Source organism: Phaethon aethereus (assembly GCF_964289735.1).
Source record: "Phaethon aethereus genome assembly, chromosome: 7".
NCBI lineage: Eukaryota > Metazoa > Chordata > Aves > Phaethontiformes > Phaethontidae > Phaethon > Phaethon aethereus.
The window spans coordinates 27,859,428-27,880,613 of NC_138583.1; the positions used below are offsets into that span (position 1 = coordinate 27,859,428).

The following is a 21,186-nucleotide window of genomic DNA, read 5'->3' on the forward strand; positions in this document are numbered from 1 at the left end:
CTCTGGGAACTGCTGTAGGTTTTTTCCAATTTGGAATTCTGCATCCTCATCATCTAACCTGACTTAATCTGCGGTGTTCATCAAAGGGCCTAGCACATTTTGTTTTCAGTGGAGACAATCAGTGTCACCATCAGTTTCGTTACTTCTCAGAATGGAAGGAAAGAGGAAGAGTGTTGGTGTGTAATGGTAATACTGTGTTCTTCAGCTCTTTCAAGAATAAGTGGGGTTTTTATCTCCGTCTCAAAAAGTACGTTATCTACGGTTTTGACTTTAAAATATTAATTATACACTTTCTGATCACAAAAAAATGGTTTCTTATGTGAATGTTTAAACGGTGTAATAGTAGTTCTGCTACTGTGTTTTTAAGTGTCTGATTTCTCCATGAGAGAATTCCACAACTGAAACTGCCGTGAGAGGTTTAAAATTTTATAATGTTGAGCAGTGTCTTCACAGCAAGGACTGAGACTAATTACTCAGAACATGCCAATAATCAGAAAAACAAACCCTTATGTTTAAACACGATTGGTAAAAGCAAAAGCCTTTGCAACGTCTTTAAAAAGAAACCTCTGGCATAATTAAACTGAGCTGATCTCCATGACATATTTTGTCCATTAGTTCCATAATGAAATGGGGTGCTAGTTTAATTAATACAGTGCCTGAAACACTTAGATATGCTTATCCTGGCAACAGGACAGTGTTTTGTCATTTAAAAAAACAAAACTCCTTAGCATTGTTGTTACTGTACAAAACAGAAGATTTCTTGCTGCTACTGCCATTTTTGTTGTAAATCCTCACCCTAAAATATTTTGCACTAAAATATGTAAAGGTGAAAGAAATGCTAACTTTAAAATGCACAGTTTATTATTTTCCTTAGCTACTACAGGTGGTTAGTTCTACAAATTGAAAAACTGTAGAATTTATTTTTTAGAAAGCGGTGTGCAAAGTGCACGTGGTTTCTCTGACTGTACCTGGAATGGGTAGAGCCATTTTTCTGTTCTTACCAAAGCCTGTTCATTTAAACTCCATAGGGAAAGTGGAGGTGGATGGTCATATTTATAAATAACCATGGCTAAAGTCTGATTTGATTAGAAGTGTTAGATTTGATTTTTTTATTTTAGTCATTTTATAGAAAGATTTAAGTTAAATATATAGACAAACTACTTTATAAAGCCGGGTGTTTTGCTTTTGTGTTGCCACATACTAACATAGGCAGTTTTTATTTTTGAAGTTCATAGATGTACAATAAGTTATTTACCTGACTGATCTGCAGTGGAAAAACCTGAAATGCTTCTCATATAGCTGATAGGGAAATACAACCGTTATTAGGTCACTTTTACTGCACTCTTTTTGGTGGCTAGAGTTGGAGTCATATCAAGACGGTATTATAAGCTGTACTTTGGTATGCTGGAATTCAGTTTGTGAAATAGTGTTTGCTTTCTGTTGTTTGAGGCCTGACTTTTGAGTCTCTTTGGGTATCAGCTGTAAACATTTTATTTTGCTAGCTTGCATTAAATGTGTGACTGGTGACCATTACATGATGTTCATTTCATGGGAACAGTATTGATGCATGTGAATGAACTCATAAATTAACGTAGGACTTTAATCAGATGTGGTTGAAATCTTGGATGCTGAAATCCTTGGATGTTGAACCAATACCTTCTCAATGAAGACACTTAATTTACAGCACAGTAAGTTAAAAAAAAAAAAAAAGTTGGAAAATGCATGTTTTAATTTAAATTTTGTAACTTTTTGATAGCATAATTACTTTAATAGCTAGCCTTAATTTCTGGCATTTATTATATAAATGTGTATTGTGTACTGTTGTAAATTCACATACCATATCTCTAGAAAGTTAATCTGTTGCTAAATGCAAAGTTCTTTAAATTGCTTATTCAGTAGGGTGAAGAATGTCTTTGAAGGCCTTTTACTTTTTAAGCTCCACCATCATAAATTGACTGTTACTAAAATAACATTAAATAATCTTCATCTCTGTATTTAACAGAATTTTGCAATTTCATAGGAGGTAGGCTCAGAGCTTTACTCGGGGAGTAGAGAGGGCAGGCAGATTTCCCTGTCCGGATTATCTCTGCCTTCACCCACATTAAATCCTCGGAGGGAAATGTTAACGTTCTGCTTACATTTTTGGCAGTTTCAGTGATAACTTGCTAATATATATTGGCATACTGTTGACCTCTGTCTAAATCTTTTAAGTCTTTTATTTGAAGACCCTTTTCACACAGGTCCCTGCAATTTGATCTATTATAAACTGTACAAATAAGTAACTGAGTTCTGTGATGGAGGGAGGGATCGAACAGAATCGAATGGACTGAAGCCTTTGTGGGTGCTCGGTCAGGTCTGCAGGTGTGGAGCACCGTTCAGCAGTTGCAGCCTTGAGGGCTGTGCTGAGAATTGTTATCAAGCGTGAAAATACATTTTTCTGGGGGGATAACAGGAAGCGTAGCATTTATGCTATATGCTGTGCTACATACATGCGTACATGTCTAAATGTACACATTTAGGCTGATAAAATTGCCTTTTAAATTTTGCAGAACATGAAAGATGTGTACGATATTATATCAATGTCAGAAAATTCAAATTAATTTAGTCTCACATAGGCCTGGAAGAGATCTCCTGGGATACAAAATCCAGTCTCTCTACCATCACATGTCACCTCGCTTTACTAAGCGTTAGAAGCTCCATCTCCAAGGTAGTTGGGTGCATTTTCCTTAGCCAAAACAATGTACTTTCTTCCGGAGTGTTTGGCAGATCTTATTTTCCCCAGACGCCCTTCAAAAGACGAGCACAAATAAGTATTTGCTCACCTTTGTGTTTTACTACATCATAAATACTGTCCACAGGTAAATGAGCAAAGGCAATAAAATGTATGAATGGCAGTGCAGTACGGTGGTTGTCCTCTCGTATTTACAACCCAGTCTCTCACAAAAACCTGCCTGCGGGCCGGTGGCCTCTGACAGATACAGACCTCACGACTTTTCTTCCTGAGCTCTGGCGGCGGATTTCGGCACCGCGAAGTCAGCTTGCTTGGGACAGGGCCCCGTAAGTGCCGGAGCCAGCGGCTCTACTCGCATCCTGACGGGCAGTAGGGCTTGGCTATTGGCAGGGCTTGTAGTGCTCTGCTAATGCAACGCTGCCGGTAGCCTAGGGAGATCTTTGGCTCCCTGAGCCTCGGGGGGTCTCGCTGCCCCTGATCTTAGCAGATTCTGCATCTTGAGTGAATTCTGCGTCTCGCCTGCGTGGGGCTGTGGGAGGAGGGGCTACCAGCGGTGGAGGAAATGGGCTGCGTCTCGGCCCTTGGCCTCCTGAAGTCCCCGGGCAACTTTGCTGTTTGCTTTGGTGAAGGGGAAATACTCCAGCATCTGTTCCCCTCCCATGCCCATAAAACAAATCTGTTTCTTTTTCCAGGCACTCCGCTGTCTCTGAATTCATGAGACGCATGTACAACATTAAAAGATACAATATTGAGGTGGTTGTTATTATGATGGATTAGATAGATCCTGATTTATTAACACCTTCCAAAGGAAAACCTTTAATTGAATTGACACCAGAATTCAAATTCAGAGGTGGCAGCATTGCACGGTCCTGACCAGGGGCCTTCACTCAAAGTGATTTTTCCCATCACTTTTAAAATACCGATATTCATTCTGAGCTGCATCCTTTTCTCAGGCAATGCTTTAAGCAAATAGCCTTTTAAAATTACATTCATTCAGTATCAATCACATAGTTTAAAAAATTATTCTTCTGTCCCAGAGGACTTTCTCTATTACAAGTCCATGCTACTGAATTTTTTTTCTTGATAAATAAGAAACTTAGCACCTTAACTAAGACAGAGCCAAGCAAAGCAGTCCCGTAATTACTTTCATCACACCACAATGTCTTTTAAGATGGCAATATCACATAGGAAGTTTAAGTTGATTCTCCACATGAAACCGTATCTGTCTTGCAAGTATTTCAAGGATGCTTTGGTATAGGAAAGATTTGAATATGTTTTTTTAAATTCAGGCACTTAGATCCACTTTTAGGTAGCCTGACTTTTCAGAGCTGCAGTATAGCTGCAGCTCCTAGGACCTCAAAAATGCTCATGTTTGCTGAAAACCAGGGAACAGACTTAAATGTGCAAATAAGCTCAGTGCTAGTTGCTTCCACTGAACTATTGCTTTTTGGTTAATCTGCCATGGGGAAGCAGGGCAAGTTTTTGAGGACAGTGACTATATGGTAGGGAGGAGTGTTTAGGATGGTCACTATGCAGGTAACTCTGCTTTTTATGTTAGCATTTACAATCTGGTCATTTTACTTCAAAATCTGGATCTCAGAAACTTCCTTGCATTGATGTGTCCCCACGCACATTTCCCATTCCCAGACAACTTCTGCCACCTTCACAGCAGATACGAAACGAGGTCAGAGAGAATTGACCCCCATCCACAGGCAAGCCAAGGCCAGGATGCCCTGTTGCTTCTCAGTCTTACAAAAGATGCAAACAGATAAAGGGAAGAAGACAAAAGAAACGTTACAGTGTTTCTCTACATTGCTTGCAGAGCCTTTAGTTGTTCTCCATCCTTTCGCTCACCTCAATCCTCAGACTTCATTTCTGTAGCTACTTTGTGCTTCTGGCTTTAGGGCAGTCAGTGGCACCAGAGAAAGATGACAGCTTCTCAAATAAGAACATGCCCAAAACCAGCTCGTGAATAAGGGCTCATGTGCTTCCACTATACTGAAAGCAGAGGGGAGTGGCTGAGCCCAAAGATGCTCTAATTTTCCAAAATCTCTTCCACAACTCCCAAGCTAGGTGGTAAAGCCTCTTTTTTACTGATGCTCAATCCTAAAATGGTGGAAAGAAGAGAAACTAGAAAGGGACGCCGAGTGAAATCTGTAGTGTTGAACTGTCATACCCCTGTTCTCCATAAGAAAGCCAGGCAGGGTGGTTTTCTGTGGTAAAGCCACATCTGAGGCATCTCCAACCGCGCGTTGTCCCTGCAGTTTGTTGAATGTTTTGTGTTAACTGCAAACCAAGTTTTTTGCCTTACAGAAAGCAACCAAAAATCATGAGATGGATGAATAATTGGCTACGGGTCTCTGTACACACAGCTTGTGGAAGTGAACTTGCAGTAGCAGCCATACAACAGGTTTTTTTTTTGTTGTCTTGTTTTTAAAAGTAATTTGATTTCATGTAGAATATTGTAATAATTCTGCTGTAAATACAATAAAATCACAGTTTGCTGATTTGTTGCCTCTGTTTTGTTGATGGAAAAGTTGCATGGAATACAAATGATGCTTGAGTGAATGGCACAATTTAGAATTTTTAAAATAACTGAGTGTAAAAAGTACTTAATATTGTGCAATATGTGGCTCCCTGACTAGAATAGCCCAGGGCAGGAGTGCAGATTTAGCAGAAACCTAAAAGGATGCTGTTTTTAGTGTCTGCCCTGCCCTGCCAGTGGGAATTCAATGTGCGGTCGTAGGAGCTCCACTTTCTGCCCCCCAGTCCACGGGTGCCCGCTCGCGACAGCCACCCTTCTCACTCGCTAGGCGCAAAGGACCGAGGTGCCGCTGTTTGGCAGCGGAGCCCCTGAGCAATGGCCCGAGTGCTGCAGGCTGGACTATGAAGCAGCCGAGAGGTGGTAGGGCTGCGGTGCCTCAGCCCCCCCTCAGCTGCCGTACCCTGCCCTGCACCACAACTGGCCAGCACAGCAGGGCCGTCCCGAGGGGGTCGGGGTGGCTTCAGACATGGAAACACAGCTGCTGTACTCAAACATGAAAACACATGCATTTTGTTGTTTTTCAGAGAGCATTAAAAGGAAATGTCTCATCTTGGCAGAGCCAGTGGGGAGTATAAATCGCCCAGAAGGACGCAGGCTTTGTCGGGAAGCACCGCAAGGGGCTGTGCTCTGAAAGCTGACCTGGTTCACACAGGCCTTTGCTCTGAACTCTCCTAAGCAATAATGTGATACAATAATAACCTGACATTGCTAACTCTGGAAATAAAAATAGATGACAGATGTTTAAACTTAACTGAAACAAAGCAATTCAAGCAAGTTTCTTTGCTATGAAAATGAGCCACTGACCAATTGCTTTGGCCAATACCTGGAACTAAAGTAGCACTTCAGAGAGTGTGCGTGTGTGTGCGCGCATGTGCATGCATACACACATGTGGCCCCAGGAACAGCACAAAGCTGCTGTGTTGTCATACTTCATGATGTCCAGGCGCCGTGCGAGAGGCTGCCAGCAGCCCAAGCTGCCTGCCTGCACTGAAATGCTGGCCTCCCCCGGCCCCAGCACTAAAATACTTAAACTCTAGGAGCAATGCCTCACTGCAAGGAAGAAAATGGTGGCTGTGGTACCCTGGGACAATGTGTGGAGGCTCCTGCTGGGGTGGCTGGAAACCGCTGACAGCTGAGAAGCAGCTTGGTATCTGCTCAGGGCACTGGTGACAGAGAAACAAACCAGCCACCAAAACCACCAGGTCACAGTGCAGCTGGTACTGACTGCCCAATGCAACACTGCCCAGGCAAACTTGGGGTGAAAAACATGCTTTAATTGGGCTGTTTACATCAAAAAATATTTTTCCCCAACATTTAAAAAACAAAAAATACAAAAATATTTTTAAAAAGATTAACAAATTACATTTAAAAGTGCTTCAGTTCTGTCCCAGGCATTGCAAAGCAAGCAAGTGCCAACCCAGGCATGTGCTGTACCCCACTGCTGTCTGAACCTCTCCAGTACCAGTTTGTCCAAGGAGCTGGGGTCAGGAGTGGGGTTAATGCACACAGAGCACTAGAGCATCGCAAAACTGCCAAGCTGGGAGGGCATCACTTCCCAAAGCCAGTCACGGGCCAGGGTGCTTGTGGGTGCTGATGGCAGCAGTCTGAAAGCTCTGGGAGTGGGGCCTGTGGGGCAGACACCAGCACCGCCATGCGGGCGGGGGGGAAGTCAGAGCCCGGCTATTGCTCCCAGTGTCAGCTGCTACGCTGCAGCAGCCGAGCGCTGGCCAGGCTGGGCTCAGCGTCTCACGCGGGTCTCTGTTCAGGGTACCTCAGCGCAGCATGCCCCTTCCCAGAGACCCCCGAGACACAGCCCCTTTCAGTACCTCCAGCACCTGCTCCAACAGGACCTCTCACTTTGGGCCGGCACAGCAGAGCTTGCAGAGAGGAATTCCCAGTGCGGTGAGCAAGCTTAGTCCCAGGGTTTCTTACAGGGCCTTTTATCCTGTGGGATGAAGGTGATCTCTGAAAAATCACGTGTTTGGTGGGGGAGGGATTGGTTTCTTTTTCTCTTTTTGCTGGATCGTTGGCTAGTTGTTAAAAAGACAGGTTTTTACATAGCTGGGAGTAATACAGGAAGCCTGGACGGGGTGAGACAGAAGCCCTTGGCAGCCCAAAGACACGTAAGCCTGGGAGCTTGGGAGCACTAAGCCAAACATCAGCAACAGGAGCAAATACCCACATTAGGGCCATGCTGGACACGTAAAAGAGCCATTCAAATCTCAGCAGTAACACTGAACTATCAAGTCTAAATGGTTAGGTGATCGGCAAGGACGTTTTAGCATTAGGGCAGTGAAGATCCAGGCTAATTTTCTATAGGCTGCTGGGAATGCTGCCCAGTGCAGAACTGAGCTGCCTCTTTCCTTAAACCCCAACACTTCTTCTTTTTCTTCTGCCAACATACACTTGTTCACCTGGGAAGAAGAAAGTCAAAAGGAATGTTATTTGAAAAATCATGTGGGGTAAAAAAAGACAAAAGACCCAGAACAAAAAAAAAATGAGGCCATGGTAGTTTTCCAGCAGTTCCCAGAGATGGGCTGGTGCCTGGGGAATCCTCCACTCCCTGACAGGCAAACCCTGCTCTCCTGGGGATGGGAGATGTTCATACCTTTCTCTCCTTTCTCTCCTTTTGGGCCCCTTTGCCCATGGCGTCCTGGCGGGCCCATTGGTCCAGGGTCACCTGAAGGAATGAGAAGACCAAGTTTACCTTTGAGCATGACTGGCCCATGAACAGGGACAGGTCGAGGTAAGGAAGACAAAGTTAGGACAATGCTTGGGCTAAGATCCTGAAAGTGCCACCACCATTGTGGGGAGGTTGTGACCCTGAGCAGCCCCGTGCCAACTATCTCTGTGGACACTGTGCTCTTCCAGAGCATTACAGGGCTTGAGAGGGAAAGGATGGCAAGCCTTACCTTTGGGTCCAGGATAACCCCTCTCCCCCTTTTCACCAGGTGGCCCCTGGATGGTACCATATGCTGGAGAAGGAAGTGAAGGAAAGGATGAATGAGTGGGACAAACCACTTGCAAAGGGCTCTGTGCTCATTAGAGGCTCACTGGAAGGACATTACTCTAGGTTAGATGGACTAAGAGCAAGTTTTTCAAAAATGGGTTTGGTCCCAACAAAGCCCCAGGGGCAGGCTATGATCTCATTTCACCAGTACTGCTCTGCCACCCTCTCTGGGTGTCCTGGCTGTCACCAGGGCTGGAGCTGGCCCACAGTCAGGGAGGGGAATTTGTGAATAGAGTGAGCAGCTGCCTCATGTTCCTCTACATGTGCCAGCCCAGCCATGTCAAAATGGGCCTCAAGGGTTGCAAGCATAGAGGCCTTCAGGGTTTGAGATGAGTTTCCTACAAGTAGTGGAAAAACCTGATGTCCTTCCTAACGATGAGACTGCACTTCCCCAGCAAGGGATGAAGAGGGTGGAAAGACTATCTGCCTCCAGCTTTGTATCTTGACTGTGTTTTTGTGGCACACAAAGGTGAAAAGATCACTAGGTCTATGAAAGGTGGGAGAGATTTCATATGCATGAGCCAGAAACACCAAGTCAATATGTCACTTACTTCTAAAAAAGTCCATGAGGTCCTCAGTGACATTTCCATAGGCTGCGAAGACCCTGCTGATGCCAGGGGGACCAGGAGGGCCAGGGGGACCTGCAGGTCCCTGTGCAGTGTAAGACATGAGGTCCTGGAGAATACCTTGGCCTGAGGAATTAAAGATGTCATTTGAAAGGAGCTCTGGGAAAACTGTGGCTGGATGCTGAGGCAAGAAGGTGTAAGGTAGAGCTGTAGGCAGCAGGAAGGGTGAGGGAAGTGAACAGCGTGAAACCAGGCACAGGGGCTTAGGAGTTGTGGGCTGGGACAGGGAGGATCAGGACAAGCTGGCATTCCACTCACTCCGTAGGCTCTCTGACACGCGGAGCGCCAGCTCATTGTAATCCAGGGAACCAGCGAAGGAGTTGCTGTAGGATCCGCTTGAACTTGCTGATCTCCTGTGTGATTCCTCCTCTGTCAGCAACCCATCAAAAGACCCATCACTGCCCACGGAGGCATCGTAAGAGCCATCACTGCCCATTGAGGCACTGTAAGATGACATGCTGCTCATGGAGCTGCCATATGAGCTGCCTGTGCCCAGTGATCCCCCATGGGATCCCTCAGTACCAAAGGACCCTCCATGCAACCGCTCGGAACTCCGTAACCCTTGGTATGATGAAGACATAGACCCAGCCACCAAGCCACTATCTCCTTTGGGTCCTGGAGGTCCCCGTGGCCCAGGGGGCCCAGGCGGCCCTGAGATGTAGCTTCGAACTTCATCACCTGCAAAATACAAGAGGGGACACTTCAGGGACACGAGGGTACCTGGGCCCTCCAAGCTTGGCAGAGGGCCTGTGCTACCACCTGAATGAAGACTGGAGTGTGAACTTCTGTCCCGCCAATCATCACAGTAACCCTCATCCAGTGCCATTTCTCAGGCAGCAGGCACGTATGTCACATAGCTTTGATCTCTACAGATGGAATGACACCCTCCTCCTCCACATCTCGCCCACTATTTCGGGTGCCCAATCTTGGAAACATGCTCAATGATTTTGCAGAAGGGTGCACTCCTCTTAGGCCAATTTCAGCACCTCTGCCAAAACAGCCATTCTGTGACCAGACTCACAAAAGTGAGGGGATCCCCATGTTTTTGAAAGGCTGCCCCAGATGACTTGCCAGCATGACAGCTCAGACCAATGCCGCTTCACAGCTGGCTCAGCTGCACTCCAACCCCTACATCATCCATTGCTCTGTGGGCAGGTGTTTGTCAAAGAAAATGCTTTTCCCATGGCAAAACTCTGCAGTGACCTCACTAGGGACTTGCGGTTCAGCACAGACCAATTGTAACTGCCCAGCGCCTGTCCCTTTTGGCTCACAACGTGGACTTTTGCCTTGCAGTCAGACTGAGAGGAGATAAGCCTATGAGGTGCAGTGTGGTCCTACATAGGCCTGGCTGTAGGGGTAAGGTGTTGCTGCAGTTCCAATTCAGGGAAGGCTCCTACAGGACTGCCTCAGCTGTGGCAGAGCCAGCAGCCTACACAAGGCAAAGCACCGCTTGGGGTGTGTGCAGGGAGGATGGATGGCATCCCCTTACTCTTCAGGTACTGGATCAGCTCACTCCTGAACTCGTCACTGTGGGTGATGTCAGCATAGGACAGGAGGCCAGTTCCTGAGAAGCCTGGTGGTCCTGGAGGGCCAGGAGGGCCAGGTGGACCCTGGACTCCAGAGAGGGAGGAGTATCCCACACCTTAAGAGAGAGGAAGAATTATTTTCTGACAGTGAGAGGACAAGGAAATCACACATGTCTGGGGATCTTGAAAGTTTAAAGGCTTCAACCCCAACTTCCAGCCTTTTCCAGCTGATGTTGATAGGAATTTTTTTTAAAGTAACCTTGTTCTCAGTGGGCAGTCACAGCCCCTGGTAAGCTAAATCTCAGCCTCAGTCCCTCCAGAAACTCCCTGCCAGCTGTGAGAAACACAAGTGCCTTACTTTGTAGGTAAGCAGAGACATCCTCCAGAGAGGTGCCAGATGATCCAGGGATCCCTGGAGGTCCTGGGGGCCCTGCAGGACCAGGGGGCCCGATGAGACCACTGAATTCAGAGTCTGTAAGGCACAAGAGAAGAAAAGGAGTCACCCAAACCACTGCCAGCCCTAATGAACATTCCCTGACAATATTTTTTTTTTTCCAACTTCCCTATTTTTTTAAATATACTTTTAAAAAGTGGCATAAGAAATTCCTTTATGCTGCAGAGTCTGGAGAAGACAAAGGGCTCCTCCATCCCCAAGACAGCACCTTGCTGCTGCTGCTCTCCACAGGAGCACAGTGATCTGTCCGCAGCCCCTCATGGTCTGTGCAGGTGCCGGCAGAGCCCAGGAGGCCTGCAATGCTGCTAAGGCAGAGGGACCATCAGAGTCTCACAGAGGGTTATTTGGTGTGATGGGCAAAAGGTGAAATTCTGTGACTAAGACTGTAAAAAAAGATCCTGGGGGTGTGTAGGGACCTATGGCAGGGGAGTAAAGAGGTTGGCTTACTTCGCAGGTATGCTGTTAGGTCACTGTAAGATATACCAGGTGAGCCTGGAGGCCCAGGTGGTCCAGGGAGTCCAATGCTCATCCCAGAACCTGCAAAATCAAACAGATCCAAGAGTAGCACATTATCAGAACAGGCTGTTACAGTGTGAGCAGACAGACTCCAGGGCTTGTTCACAGGCAATGCAGGAGGGACTCCTGCAGGGTGGGGTGCTCACATCAGTGGATTGTGCTGGGAAGCAGGGCTCAGGCCTTGTTCTGGACTTGGAGTTAAAGCTTGGCTCGTTAATCCCTACACAAGGGCACCTGCAGACAGGCAGGCATCAGGCCTCTATTCTTGGCAAAAGCTCTGCACACCTCAGGAACCCCTGACACAGGGCGGCAGGCACCCCAGGACCTGCAGCTCAGCTGTGACCCACTGGCTGATGCATGTGCTGCTCTCCCTGTACCTGCCTATCTGCAAGCAGCTCTGGTGCAAAACTTTGCACCTCTGTGATTTGCTTTAATGAAATGTCCTTGTTGATAAAATTCGGCTGTCCTGCTGGAGCTGTTAGGGTGCTGCTGTTAAACAGCAGTTTCGTGCTTCCAGAGCTAAAGAGGAAATTTCCACCATCTCTGAAGCAGCCCATTAGTGAGATATGGTCTCCAAGGGCAGTGCAGAGAGACTGAGAACAGACCAGGCTGAGCTTTTAAGCAGATAATTGCAGCTACCAGGATTAGGCATTTTAGCACTGCTATTGGGGGATGCTCCAGAGTCCTCTCTATCCGACAACTCTTACATGCCATATCATCCCTTTACAGATGGGAAAATGAAACAGAGAGGGGGCATTTGTTTCAACTAACTGTAAACTTGTAAGAGTTTGTTGCCTGAGCTACCTCAACACAAAGTGGGCATAGATCAACTCTTCCATAGAGAGATATATCTCTATGATATAGAGATATCAGTGAGACATATAAAGGCACTTGAAGGTGTTGATGGGACTTCTAAGATGGATAAAATGAAACCATGTTCCTAATCTCAATTTTTAGCAAAGCAAGAACTCATTACTAGAGTCTGTGGATAGTATCTTAGTTACAGGGTATCTTTGTTCTCTTCCAAGTCTCTTGCAATCCCTGTGAGGAAGTCTCTGTATGTAGGGATTCACACAGCCAACACTGGAAAAGTTTTCACGCACAGCATGAGCTTTCTGCTCAGCTCCCAAAGGAAGAAATGGAAATGCACACTAATAAAGACCATTACTTGACAAGTAGCTGATAAACCGTCTGGTTAGCTCATCATAATCCAGTGACAGAGACATGCCATCTCCCCCTGGTCCAGGAGGTCCTGGTGGGCCCCGAGGTCCAATTAGATACTGACGAATTTCTTCTCCTGGAAATGAAAAATGCATCTTTTAAGGCTGTCCAGCAGCTGCAAAGACACCAGGTGTGAGGAGTTCCCAGCCTGTGAGCTGTCTCCCCACTACTAGGGAGAACATGAAAACCTACAGATGCAAAGCTCCTTTCCCCACTGTCCTCCTTTTCTGGGGGTGAACTGCCCTGTGTATGCTGTCAGAAACATTTGTGACAGGACTGGGAACCTCCTATAACCCAGGGTTTGAGGAGGATGAGAATTTGGATTGCTTAAAGGGACCTCCTTGTGCTGTTTCTTCAAGACACTCTGGACGTTTTAGGTAAAAGGAATAAAAAGTAGCTCAGCTGGGAAAGACCATGCTGAGCTCTGTGGCGTTTCAGCAGCCATTTGTCTGTTTGGAACATGGAATCTGATTGCCTCCCCACTGGATCACATAGGAGTGCAGTGTTGGCCAGCATCAGCAATACCTTCAGGCACAGCAAAATGACATTCTGGTGATTTATCTATCATCCCACAGTAACAGTGTGTGTAAAAAAGAATACAGAGCTGGGTATCCTCCTCACCTTAAGAACAAAGGCATAGCAAGGCTCTGGAGTGGGCAAGGAGGAGTGTGGGGAACCCTAAGAGACTGGAGGAGCTGGAAAGTAGAAGCACAAGGTTTAGTGGGAGACTGGGGGAAATTGTGGGGAATTCCTGAAAAGGAGGGACAGAGGCAATTGCCATCTAAAGGCCCAAGGACAGAACGGGAAGAGAGAGAGTGGGAAACTGCAGAGTTACCACAGTGGGTACAAAAAGCAAACAGGTAAGAAAGTATAGCTTATGGAAAGCATGCAAACTCTCCAGTACAAGAAACATAAATCTGTCTCCAAAGGACTTGGAAGGAGACATTGCAGGTCACTCAGCAGCACCTATGGCAGGCCTTTGCTCTCTGAAGCAGCTGCTGGTATCTCTGGTTGGAGATATGAGACTGAAAGGGAAGGGCAGATCTCCAGGCTGCCGGAATGCTTTATCCCCAACCCCCATGTTTCCCTTGAGGTCACTTACTCTGCAGCATGTCTAGAAGTTCTTGGTACAAAACGGATGTAGTTGATACTGAACTGGCAAATGACTGATAGTGATCTGAAGAGCCTGTGGGAATGAAAAGGTTTTACATCAGGCAGGATGAGACCGAAGGTGAAGAGGGGTCAGGCAGGGACAATGGAAAGCTGAATTAATCCAGTTTAACTGGTGGAATGGGCTTCCCATGCCCCCAGCCATGAATCAGTTGCTGTCTCACACATCCTGGTCGTCTTCACAGCTGTGTGGTCTGTGCTCTTCTGACTGAGATTCCAGGCTACTTCCAAAAGCTCCAAGAATTTAAATCTGCTTTAGGAGGACCCCAAGCATACAGAACAGCCCCAGAATATTTGAAAACACATATACCAAATAGAACCACCTCTGTTTCGGTTGTGGGGGTATTACAGGGTCTAACAGCTAATGTTTAATGTGAGGCTCTTTAAAGAGCAGCAATTGTTAGTTAATCTAACCTTTAAAATGGGACAAGACTCAGAGGCCACCTCAGCTGTGTGGAGTCCTGGGCCAAGACTGCAGAAGATGCATAACTGGGTTGGGGTGCTGCTATTTAAAGTCTTATTTCTCTTCTTGTTCTCACCTCCTAGGTGTTGCACAAGCTCAGCCGAGAGCATGACTCAGTACAGAGTTTACCAACATGATGCTTACTTGTCATATAGCTCCTAACACGGGTAGCCAGCTCCGCATAATCCAAGTTCGTCCCATCTGCAGTGGTGATGATGCCAGGTGGGCCTGGAGGGCCAGGCGGGCCTTGGGCACCAGTCAAATAATGTCTTACACTGTCACCTAGGTAGGAAGCCCAAGATATGCCCACATCACTAGGGGGAAGACAAAGGCCATATGCACAATTACTGGACCCTGTTCCCCTGGCAAAAAGCAGGCCAACAGAAGGACAGTTCTGCAGAGGCCACAGTGGGCAACAGCACATGACAGTATTCAACAAAAATAAGGTCAGAGCAGCAGGGCTGCTGCTTCTAAAGCGACAGTGACAAGGGGCTCAGGCAACAAAAGAGAGATAGGCATGCATCTGCTGACCCATGGCAAAATCTCATTATACTCACTCTTCAGGTAGTCAGTGACATACTGCTGAATCTCTTGAGATGAACTTCCACCTGGGCCAGGAGGACCAGGTGGCCCAGGAGGTCCTGGGGGTCCCTGAATTTGTCTGGATCCACCTACAGAAAGCATTGTAAGGAGAAGGAGTGTTTTTGGTGTGGTTGCATTAGACCAAGCGATACTAAGGTGTGCTTGCATTAAGCCCTTCCCACGGGTCTGGAAAGAGCTTTGGGAATGCACTATGGAAGGGGTCCCCCTCCACCTCTAAACACAGTCTGAGCATGGACTATTAGGCAGTATAATCTCTTCAATCAATTCAGCATCTTATAATTCAGCTTATGCAGCTCTGCAGGGCTGAGTCCAGAGACCTCCCTGACTTTGTATGACAGACCTGGTCAGTTTGTGCACCAGAGTACAACACTGTGCAGAAATATAGATGGGGATCCATAAAGCACTCAAGGTGCAGCACCAGCTCAAGAACCTCCTCACTTGTCTCCATTGCAAGATACAGGTGGGCCCTGTGTGACTCCTGTCACCATAGTGTTGAGTGACACCTCATGCTCTTTAAGGTGTCTGTCTTCCCAGCACCCTGAGGTAGTATTCCTAGGACATGATGGGGAGAAGCAGAGGACTTGTTCCCATGGAGGGACACTTAAGTTAACCTATATGCACTTTTTGTGAAACTGCTTTAATGTCATGCATACAGAGATGCTCTTACTCAGAATGAATGCAGCTTAATTCACATGAATCCCCCTGACGGTAAGTAAAACTGAGCAAAGGGCACTTTTGTCCTGATCAGAAGTTTTTCCACTTCTGGATTCAATGCAGCTTCCCTAATCCCTTGTGGACCATGGTTAGCCAACCTGGGATCCCTTTCTTCGATGTCCCATGAGGACAAACTCTGGCTCAAAGGATTCCCAGTAAGCTGGAAACAGAAAACTTGCAATTCTTCAATTGTCTGATTTAAGGCAGGCTGTACAAAAAGAGGTTTGAACACAAATCCCATCAGCATTAGGTTGGCACCTACACTTGTAAAACCCTAAGGAGCTTTTTCAAAGTTTCCACCAGGATGTCAGCATTTCTTGATAATATCAGAGGAACAATGGTCTGGCCTCTTACCTCGAGATGCTCCTGGGATGCCAGGAGCGCCTGGGACACCTGCATCACCTGGAAACCAGAGTGAGGGAGATGATAGACAGACGACTGTAGTGGATGTCACTGCATGTTGCATATTTGGTCGTGTAAAACAGTTGAGCTACATGTTGTCAGAGAAGCAACTACCCAGCTCTTGTAATGACTATCTTGAATTAGCAGCTTGTTGGGGAAGAGCAGAAGGAAGAGGTCACAGCAGCTTTCCTGAGCCTTCTGTGACCTGCCCAGGTGCCTTGTGCTCAGAGCAATTCTATTGCCATGGTCCTGCTCTGCCTGAAAAGGCAGGGGTGTGTGCAGCTGTACTTCCCAAAGGACCAGGTTGCTCCATCCTTTAGTCTCAACTACTCTTGGCTGTGTGAGGCGACCAGCAAAGAAAGAAAGAAAGATTTTTAACTTCACCTTTGGGTCCAGGTGGGCCTGGTGGGCCTGGAACTCCTGGAGGTCCCTGCATGGTGACTCTGTCACCTGCCAATTGCAGAAAGAGAGTCAGGGATTCAGAGGAATAAAGTGTGTGGACAAAATCCTGGCTCCACTAATACTAAGCTAGAATCAACAGAGCAGGATTTTGCCCCCTGATTTCAGCCTAGGGACAATGAATTCAAAGGATGAAAGGGGACACAGACTGACCATGAGAGGAGAATGCTGAAAGGCCAGGTTCACCTGGTTCTCCTGCATGGGACACAGAAATGGAGGAGCAGTCATACACACAGGAAAGATACCGCAAACCCCACTGATAGGTCCCGGGAGCCTGCTTACCCGTGAATCCTCGCGGACCTTGTTCGCCTGTGAACAGGAAAGCAGAAGAACAGTGTTAGCATTTGCTTTGTTCTGATCTCCAACATCCCAGCCCACACTGCAGAATATTATCATGGCCTTCAATTTGCAGGGCAGAAATGGGTAAAATGAGTAGATCCCATGTTTTCCTGCCAGCTGAGAGCTGAGCTACACTTCACAGGGCCGCCTCCTTGCACTGAGTTAGCCACGTCCATGCTGCATTTTGCAAAAAGATTGTTTCCCTTAGTGGCAAATCTGAAGCTCTGAATGCTCCTGAATCTAATGGGCTTGCAAAGTTGGGATCGGAATACAATGATTGCCTTGACACCAGTACTGGAGACTAATAAATTTCTCTGACAAAGGACTGATATGTTTTTTATGGCAGCAGACAGGAGTCCTATTTAGTGACCACTGTGCTAGCTTTCTCACAGCCACAGAAAGGCAGGACACTTTCTGCTTCCAAGCCCTTCCTTCATTATTTTCAGTCTGAGGTGCTGAGCTCCGTCTAGTATCTCGGTGAGGCAGCAGGATATACCCACCTTGGTCTCCCTTTGGACCTGGTGGGCCTGGTGGACCTGGTGGGCCTGTGAGGAATGTTTCTGAAATTAAAACAAAAAGGTTTCTTCATGACATCCAACAGAACATGACACAAGTTTCCTCTGGCTCCACTTGGTCCTTGTCAAGGATGTGCTCTCTGGAACCCCAAAAGTCAGGACATTCCCAGGACACAGGCGAGGGAATGAGTGGGAAGAACCTACCCGAGGTGGACATGGAAGATCCTGGACTCCCTGGTGGGCCTGGAGGTCCTGGCAATCCCTCTCCTAGGACACAAAAAGGCTTCAGGAAGCACGAGCCTCAGCAATGTAGGTAAATGCATGTCAGAGCTGCTACATCCCCAGCGACGGCCATAGCTCAAATATTTCCAAGTGTAGGCTAGTATTGTTTTCTCCACACACATCTATCCCTCTTAGTTATTTTTCATTACCATTTGCTGCCACAGCAGACATAGGACAGAGAAACTCCCTTCTTTGTGGTCCAGAGTGCCTATCCCAGCTGGCCTTTTCACTACATTGAAAGGGAAGGTTCATTTCATCACACAGCCGACCTGCTCCCCTTTGCTACCGAACAGAGAGCACAGAATGAGATTATGCATGAGGTTATGCTCCTGTCTCATGTCCTCCTGCACCTCCCCTCTCTTCTGGCTGTGAAAAGGAAATCTGTGCTACAGGAAGTGGAGTGGGGATATGTTCCTCATAATAAGAACCGCTCCATCTGTCCCCAGCTGGAAGTTAAGGCTGGACAAGTAAGAAGTAAACATAGAACTGATTACAGTTACTTTCTTTGGTGGCTTGAGAACATTGAGTGTCTTCTCCAAAAGCATGGCTTTTATAAATTGTTACTCTGGCTAGCAAACCTCTGCCAAAGCAAATGTCCTCTCTTAGGCAGTGTCTTGCTGCTGTGAAACTATATTGCAGTGAAATTATGTTAGTAGGAAACCAGTATGTGAAATTCTGCTTCCAGTAAAGTCAGCCCTACTAACTTCTACCAGGCCCAAGATTGCATCTGGGATAACACAAGGCACAGGATAGAGGCACTGGAAAAACCTCCCACTTTCCAGGTTTGTTTCAGAGAAACAAGCTCTTACCTGGGGGGCCACGTGGTCCAGGAGGTCCCTGCACAGATTCACCTGATGACAAAAGAAACAGAGGTATTTTAGAGTATTTACTCAGCAAACTGCACGGCCCAGAAACACGCCATGTGTGTTAGCATCCCCCTGCTTATGTATGAGCTCTAGTATATTACATACCTGGTGGTCCAGGGGGACCTGGTGGTCCTGCTCGCCCTTGTAAATCTGCCAGCACTATGCAAATGAAACACACACAAAAAAGGGAAAGTTGTTGCTATGGAGCTACTGCTGCTATGGAAACACTGTTGTTATGTTGCTGTTAGAAGCTCTTAAAGTCAAAGGTGGACTAAGGCAGGACCTGGGTGACCTAAGCCAAGGTTGAGGCAGAGAGGGGACAGGAGAGATGTGTTTGGTTGTCACCATGCAGGTTAGGATATGAAGCAAAATACAGTGCTGAGCAGGGTGAAAGCATATCATAAACAGGGAGGAGGTCTCTCCTTCAGAGAGTAATGGTTCCTTCAGAGTAATGGTTGCTGAGGGAAAGAGCAAATGACTCAAAGGCTAGAGAAGGAGGGAAAGAACTTTCAAGCAGAGGAAAGCTTCATTCTAAGAGGGGCAAGTTTTGGGAGGAGAACATTATATGGCCAATATTTAACAAGTAGCTGCACTGTGTTATGTTGATTGGAGATGTATCCTCACCTCCAAGCTAAGGCACAAACTCAAAGTTCAGTGATGCTGAGATCCAAGACTCCTGAATGGGGGATGGGACAGTACTGAAGCATGATCTGGATCTACATGATCCCATTCAGATGGTGACCAGGCAAGGACCATTTATGATTTTATGCCCTCCTCTACCTTGCCCCTCCTGCACACTTGCAGAGGTCCCAGGCCCTAGGAATACTGACTGTAAGTGCACTACACATCTGGTATTGCACAGATTGGGATGCTGCTAAACTATTCTGTTCTGCTCCACTTATTTTCATCTTAAATAGCATTTGTTGCCCTGGGAATTTGTCCTGTAATTCACAGAGAGATTTCAATTTCTGTTGCTCAGATTAACATGCCTTTTCAAACTGGGTCTCCTCTTACAGATGGCTCTGAGTTCATATTACATAGGGAACTGCCCTGTGCAAACACAGTGGCTAAAAAGGCCAAGCTGAAACCAAGCTCTGTGACCACCTCTGCTATTAGGGATTGTTCACTTAGCTTTCCTCTCTGTGACATGGGCCTGATGCCATCTACCTCCTTTTGAAAGCACTTTGGGATGCACAGATGAGAAAGAGGGCAGAAGTGGTAGCTGGTATTGCTGTCCCACCACTGAACAGACACATACACGCTTGCCCTGTCTCACATTGAGGGGAAAGAGGTAGAGGCATCTCCTGTTAGCTGTGAGCAGGCCTTGAGGCCTCTGGGACCTCTCCAAGCAAAGGAGTAGAAAGACAGGCCAACTTACTTTGAGATGCTAATGATGAGACTTCTGTTTTGATAGTTTCTACCACAGCTTCACCCGGGGATCCTTTCTCACCCCGTGGACCTTTTTCAGGACAAAAAAAAGAGAAAGTGAATTATGTAACAGAGAGGGTGACATTTTGTACCCAATCCTCACCTCCCTGACAACAGGTTCAGACTTCGCTTGTGTGAACTGAGAGCATGAACTCAGTCCTGGCTCTGAGTGACATTACATTGAAATGTGGAAATTACTGCACAATTTGCTCTAACAGGATCATAGAAAAGCAGCTAAGAAAGGTTCTTAGGAGTCATCTCTGTTCAGGCCCTTCCAAACAGATGTCTGTCCAACTGGCAATGGTTTCACAGTGACATTATTCCCAGCTTGGCTCTAGTTTGTTCTCCCACTTTTCAAAATGGCAGGAGGTATCCAGCTGGGCTATATCCTCTACCACAGAAAAGCAACTGCACTTGAGAAGTGCCTTAGGAATACCAGCCTCCAGAAGAAATAACATAAGAAAAAAAAGACATTTGCAGCATCCACATCATGCTGGCTATTACCACCCTCATTCCTTCCCTGGGAAAAAAAAAAAGAATAGAAATTCTATACAAGATTAATTAAGCCAAATAATGCAGCAAAATGAACTGAAAGGAAGAAATATGCAAACAAAAGGGAAAGAGTTTGTGCCAAGGGCTGACAGAATTAGAAAAAAAGGAAAACTAATGAATCCAGTTCTCTTAAGAAACAGAATCAAAGCTGATAGAGAATAGTACCTTGCTGTCCAGGGAGACCAGCTGGTCCAACAGGACCTGGTTTCAAAGGAAAAAAACCACATTGCATTAGATTTTCCTGGTTGTATTTTATAGTACCAGGAAAGAATCAATAGACCTTTTATAAGAACTAAGACTATCAAATAATGTATTTGTCTGCACAAGTACATGGAATTGCTATGGAGTTTGAATTCATCAATGTGCCATGTATTACTTGAAGCTCTGAAGAAGAGGCTTATTTTCCATCATGTGGCAATTAAAGTGCTTGGTGCCTCTTAGACTTAGAAACAACCAGAATGTCACTGACCACAACAGAAATGCAATAGGCCTAACCCTTCTCTCACATTCCCTGCTGCAAACTGAGGCTAGCTCTACCAAACCAGCTCCAAATACAGCTGGCAGAAGCACAGAAGCACCATGGGAACCAGGGCTCAGGAACTCTGCTGCCTGACACCAGCATGCTGGAGGGCAGCATGTGACTTGGGACAGAGAAGTCTGAGGACCAAGCTCATGCACAGCCAGAGTCTGTGTGTATGTGTGTATTTATGTGAAAGATTTGTAGATGCTCATGTGGGATTTCTGCTGTCTTGAGTTCAAAGCTA

General features: G+C 46.5%; 1 protein-coding gene across 1 annotated transcript in view; it reads right to left on the bottom strand.

Annotated features, from left to right (window-relative positions):
• Nucleotides 1-7,355: 7,355 nt before the first annotated feature.
• The window catches only part of COL17A1 (collagen type XVII alpha 1 chain), a gene marked incomplete at its 5' end in the record, with an annotated part of 36,459 nt that continues 22,628 nt past the window's right edge, over nt 7,356-21,186 (bottom strand). The window contains 22 exons of the mRNA XM_082002033.1: nt 7,356-7,690; nt 7,885-7,956; nt 8,189-8,251; nt 8,838-8,978; nt 9,171-9,590; nt 10,402-10,554; nt 10,797-10,910; nt 11,340-11,429; nt 12,577-12,705; nt 13,732-13,815; nt 14,407-14,544; nt 14,820-14,933; nt 15,934-15,981; nt 16,366-16,431; nt 16,594-16,635; nt 16,723-16,749; nt 17,280-17,339; nt 17,499-17,561; nt 18,386-18,427; nt 18,548-18,601; nt 19,821-19,901; nt 20,588-20,623. Of these exons, the coding sequence (XP_081858159.1) occupies nt 7,641-7,690; nt 7,885-7,956; nt 8,189-8,251; nt 8,838-8,978; nt 9,171-9,590; nt 10,402-10,554; nt 10,797-10,910; nt 11,340-11,429; nt 12,577-12,705; nt 13,732-13,815; nt 14,407-14,544; nt 14,820-14,933; nt 15,934-15,981; nt 16,366-16,431; nt 16,594-16,635; nt 16,723-16,749; nt 17,280-17,339; nt 17,499-17,561; nt 18,386-18,427; nt 18,548-18,601; nt 19,821-19,901; nt 20,588-20,623 (2,087 nt within the window). The 3' untranslated portion in view covers nt 7,356-7,640. The remainder of the gene's footprint in view (nt 7,691-7,884; nt 7,957-8,188; nt 8,252-8,837; nt 8,979-9,170; nt 9,591-10,401; nt 10,555-10,796; nt 10,911-11,339; nt 11,430-12,576; nt 12,706-13,731; nt 13,816-14,406; nt 14,545-14,819; nt 14,934-15,933; nt 15,982-16,365; nt 16,432-16,593; nt 16,636-16,722; nt 16,750-17,279; nt 17,340-17,498; nt 17,562-18,385; nt 18,428-18,547; nt 18,602-19,820; nt 19,902-20,587; nt 20,624-21,186) is intronic.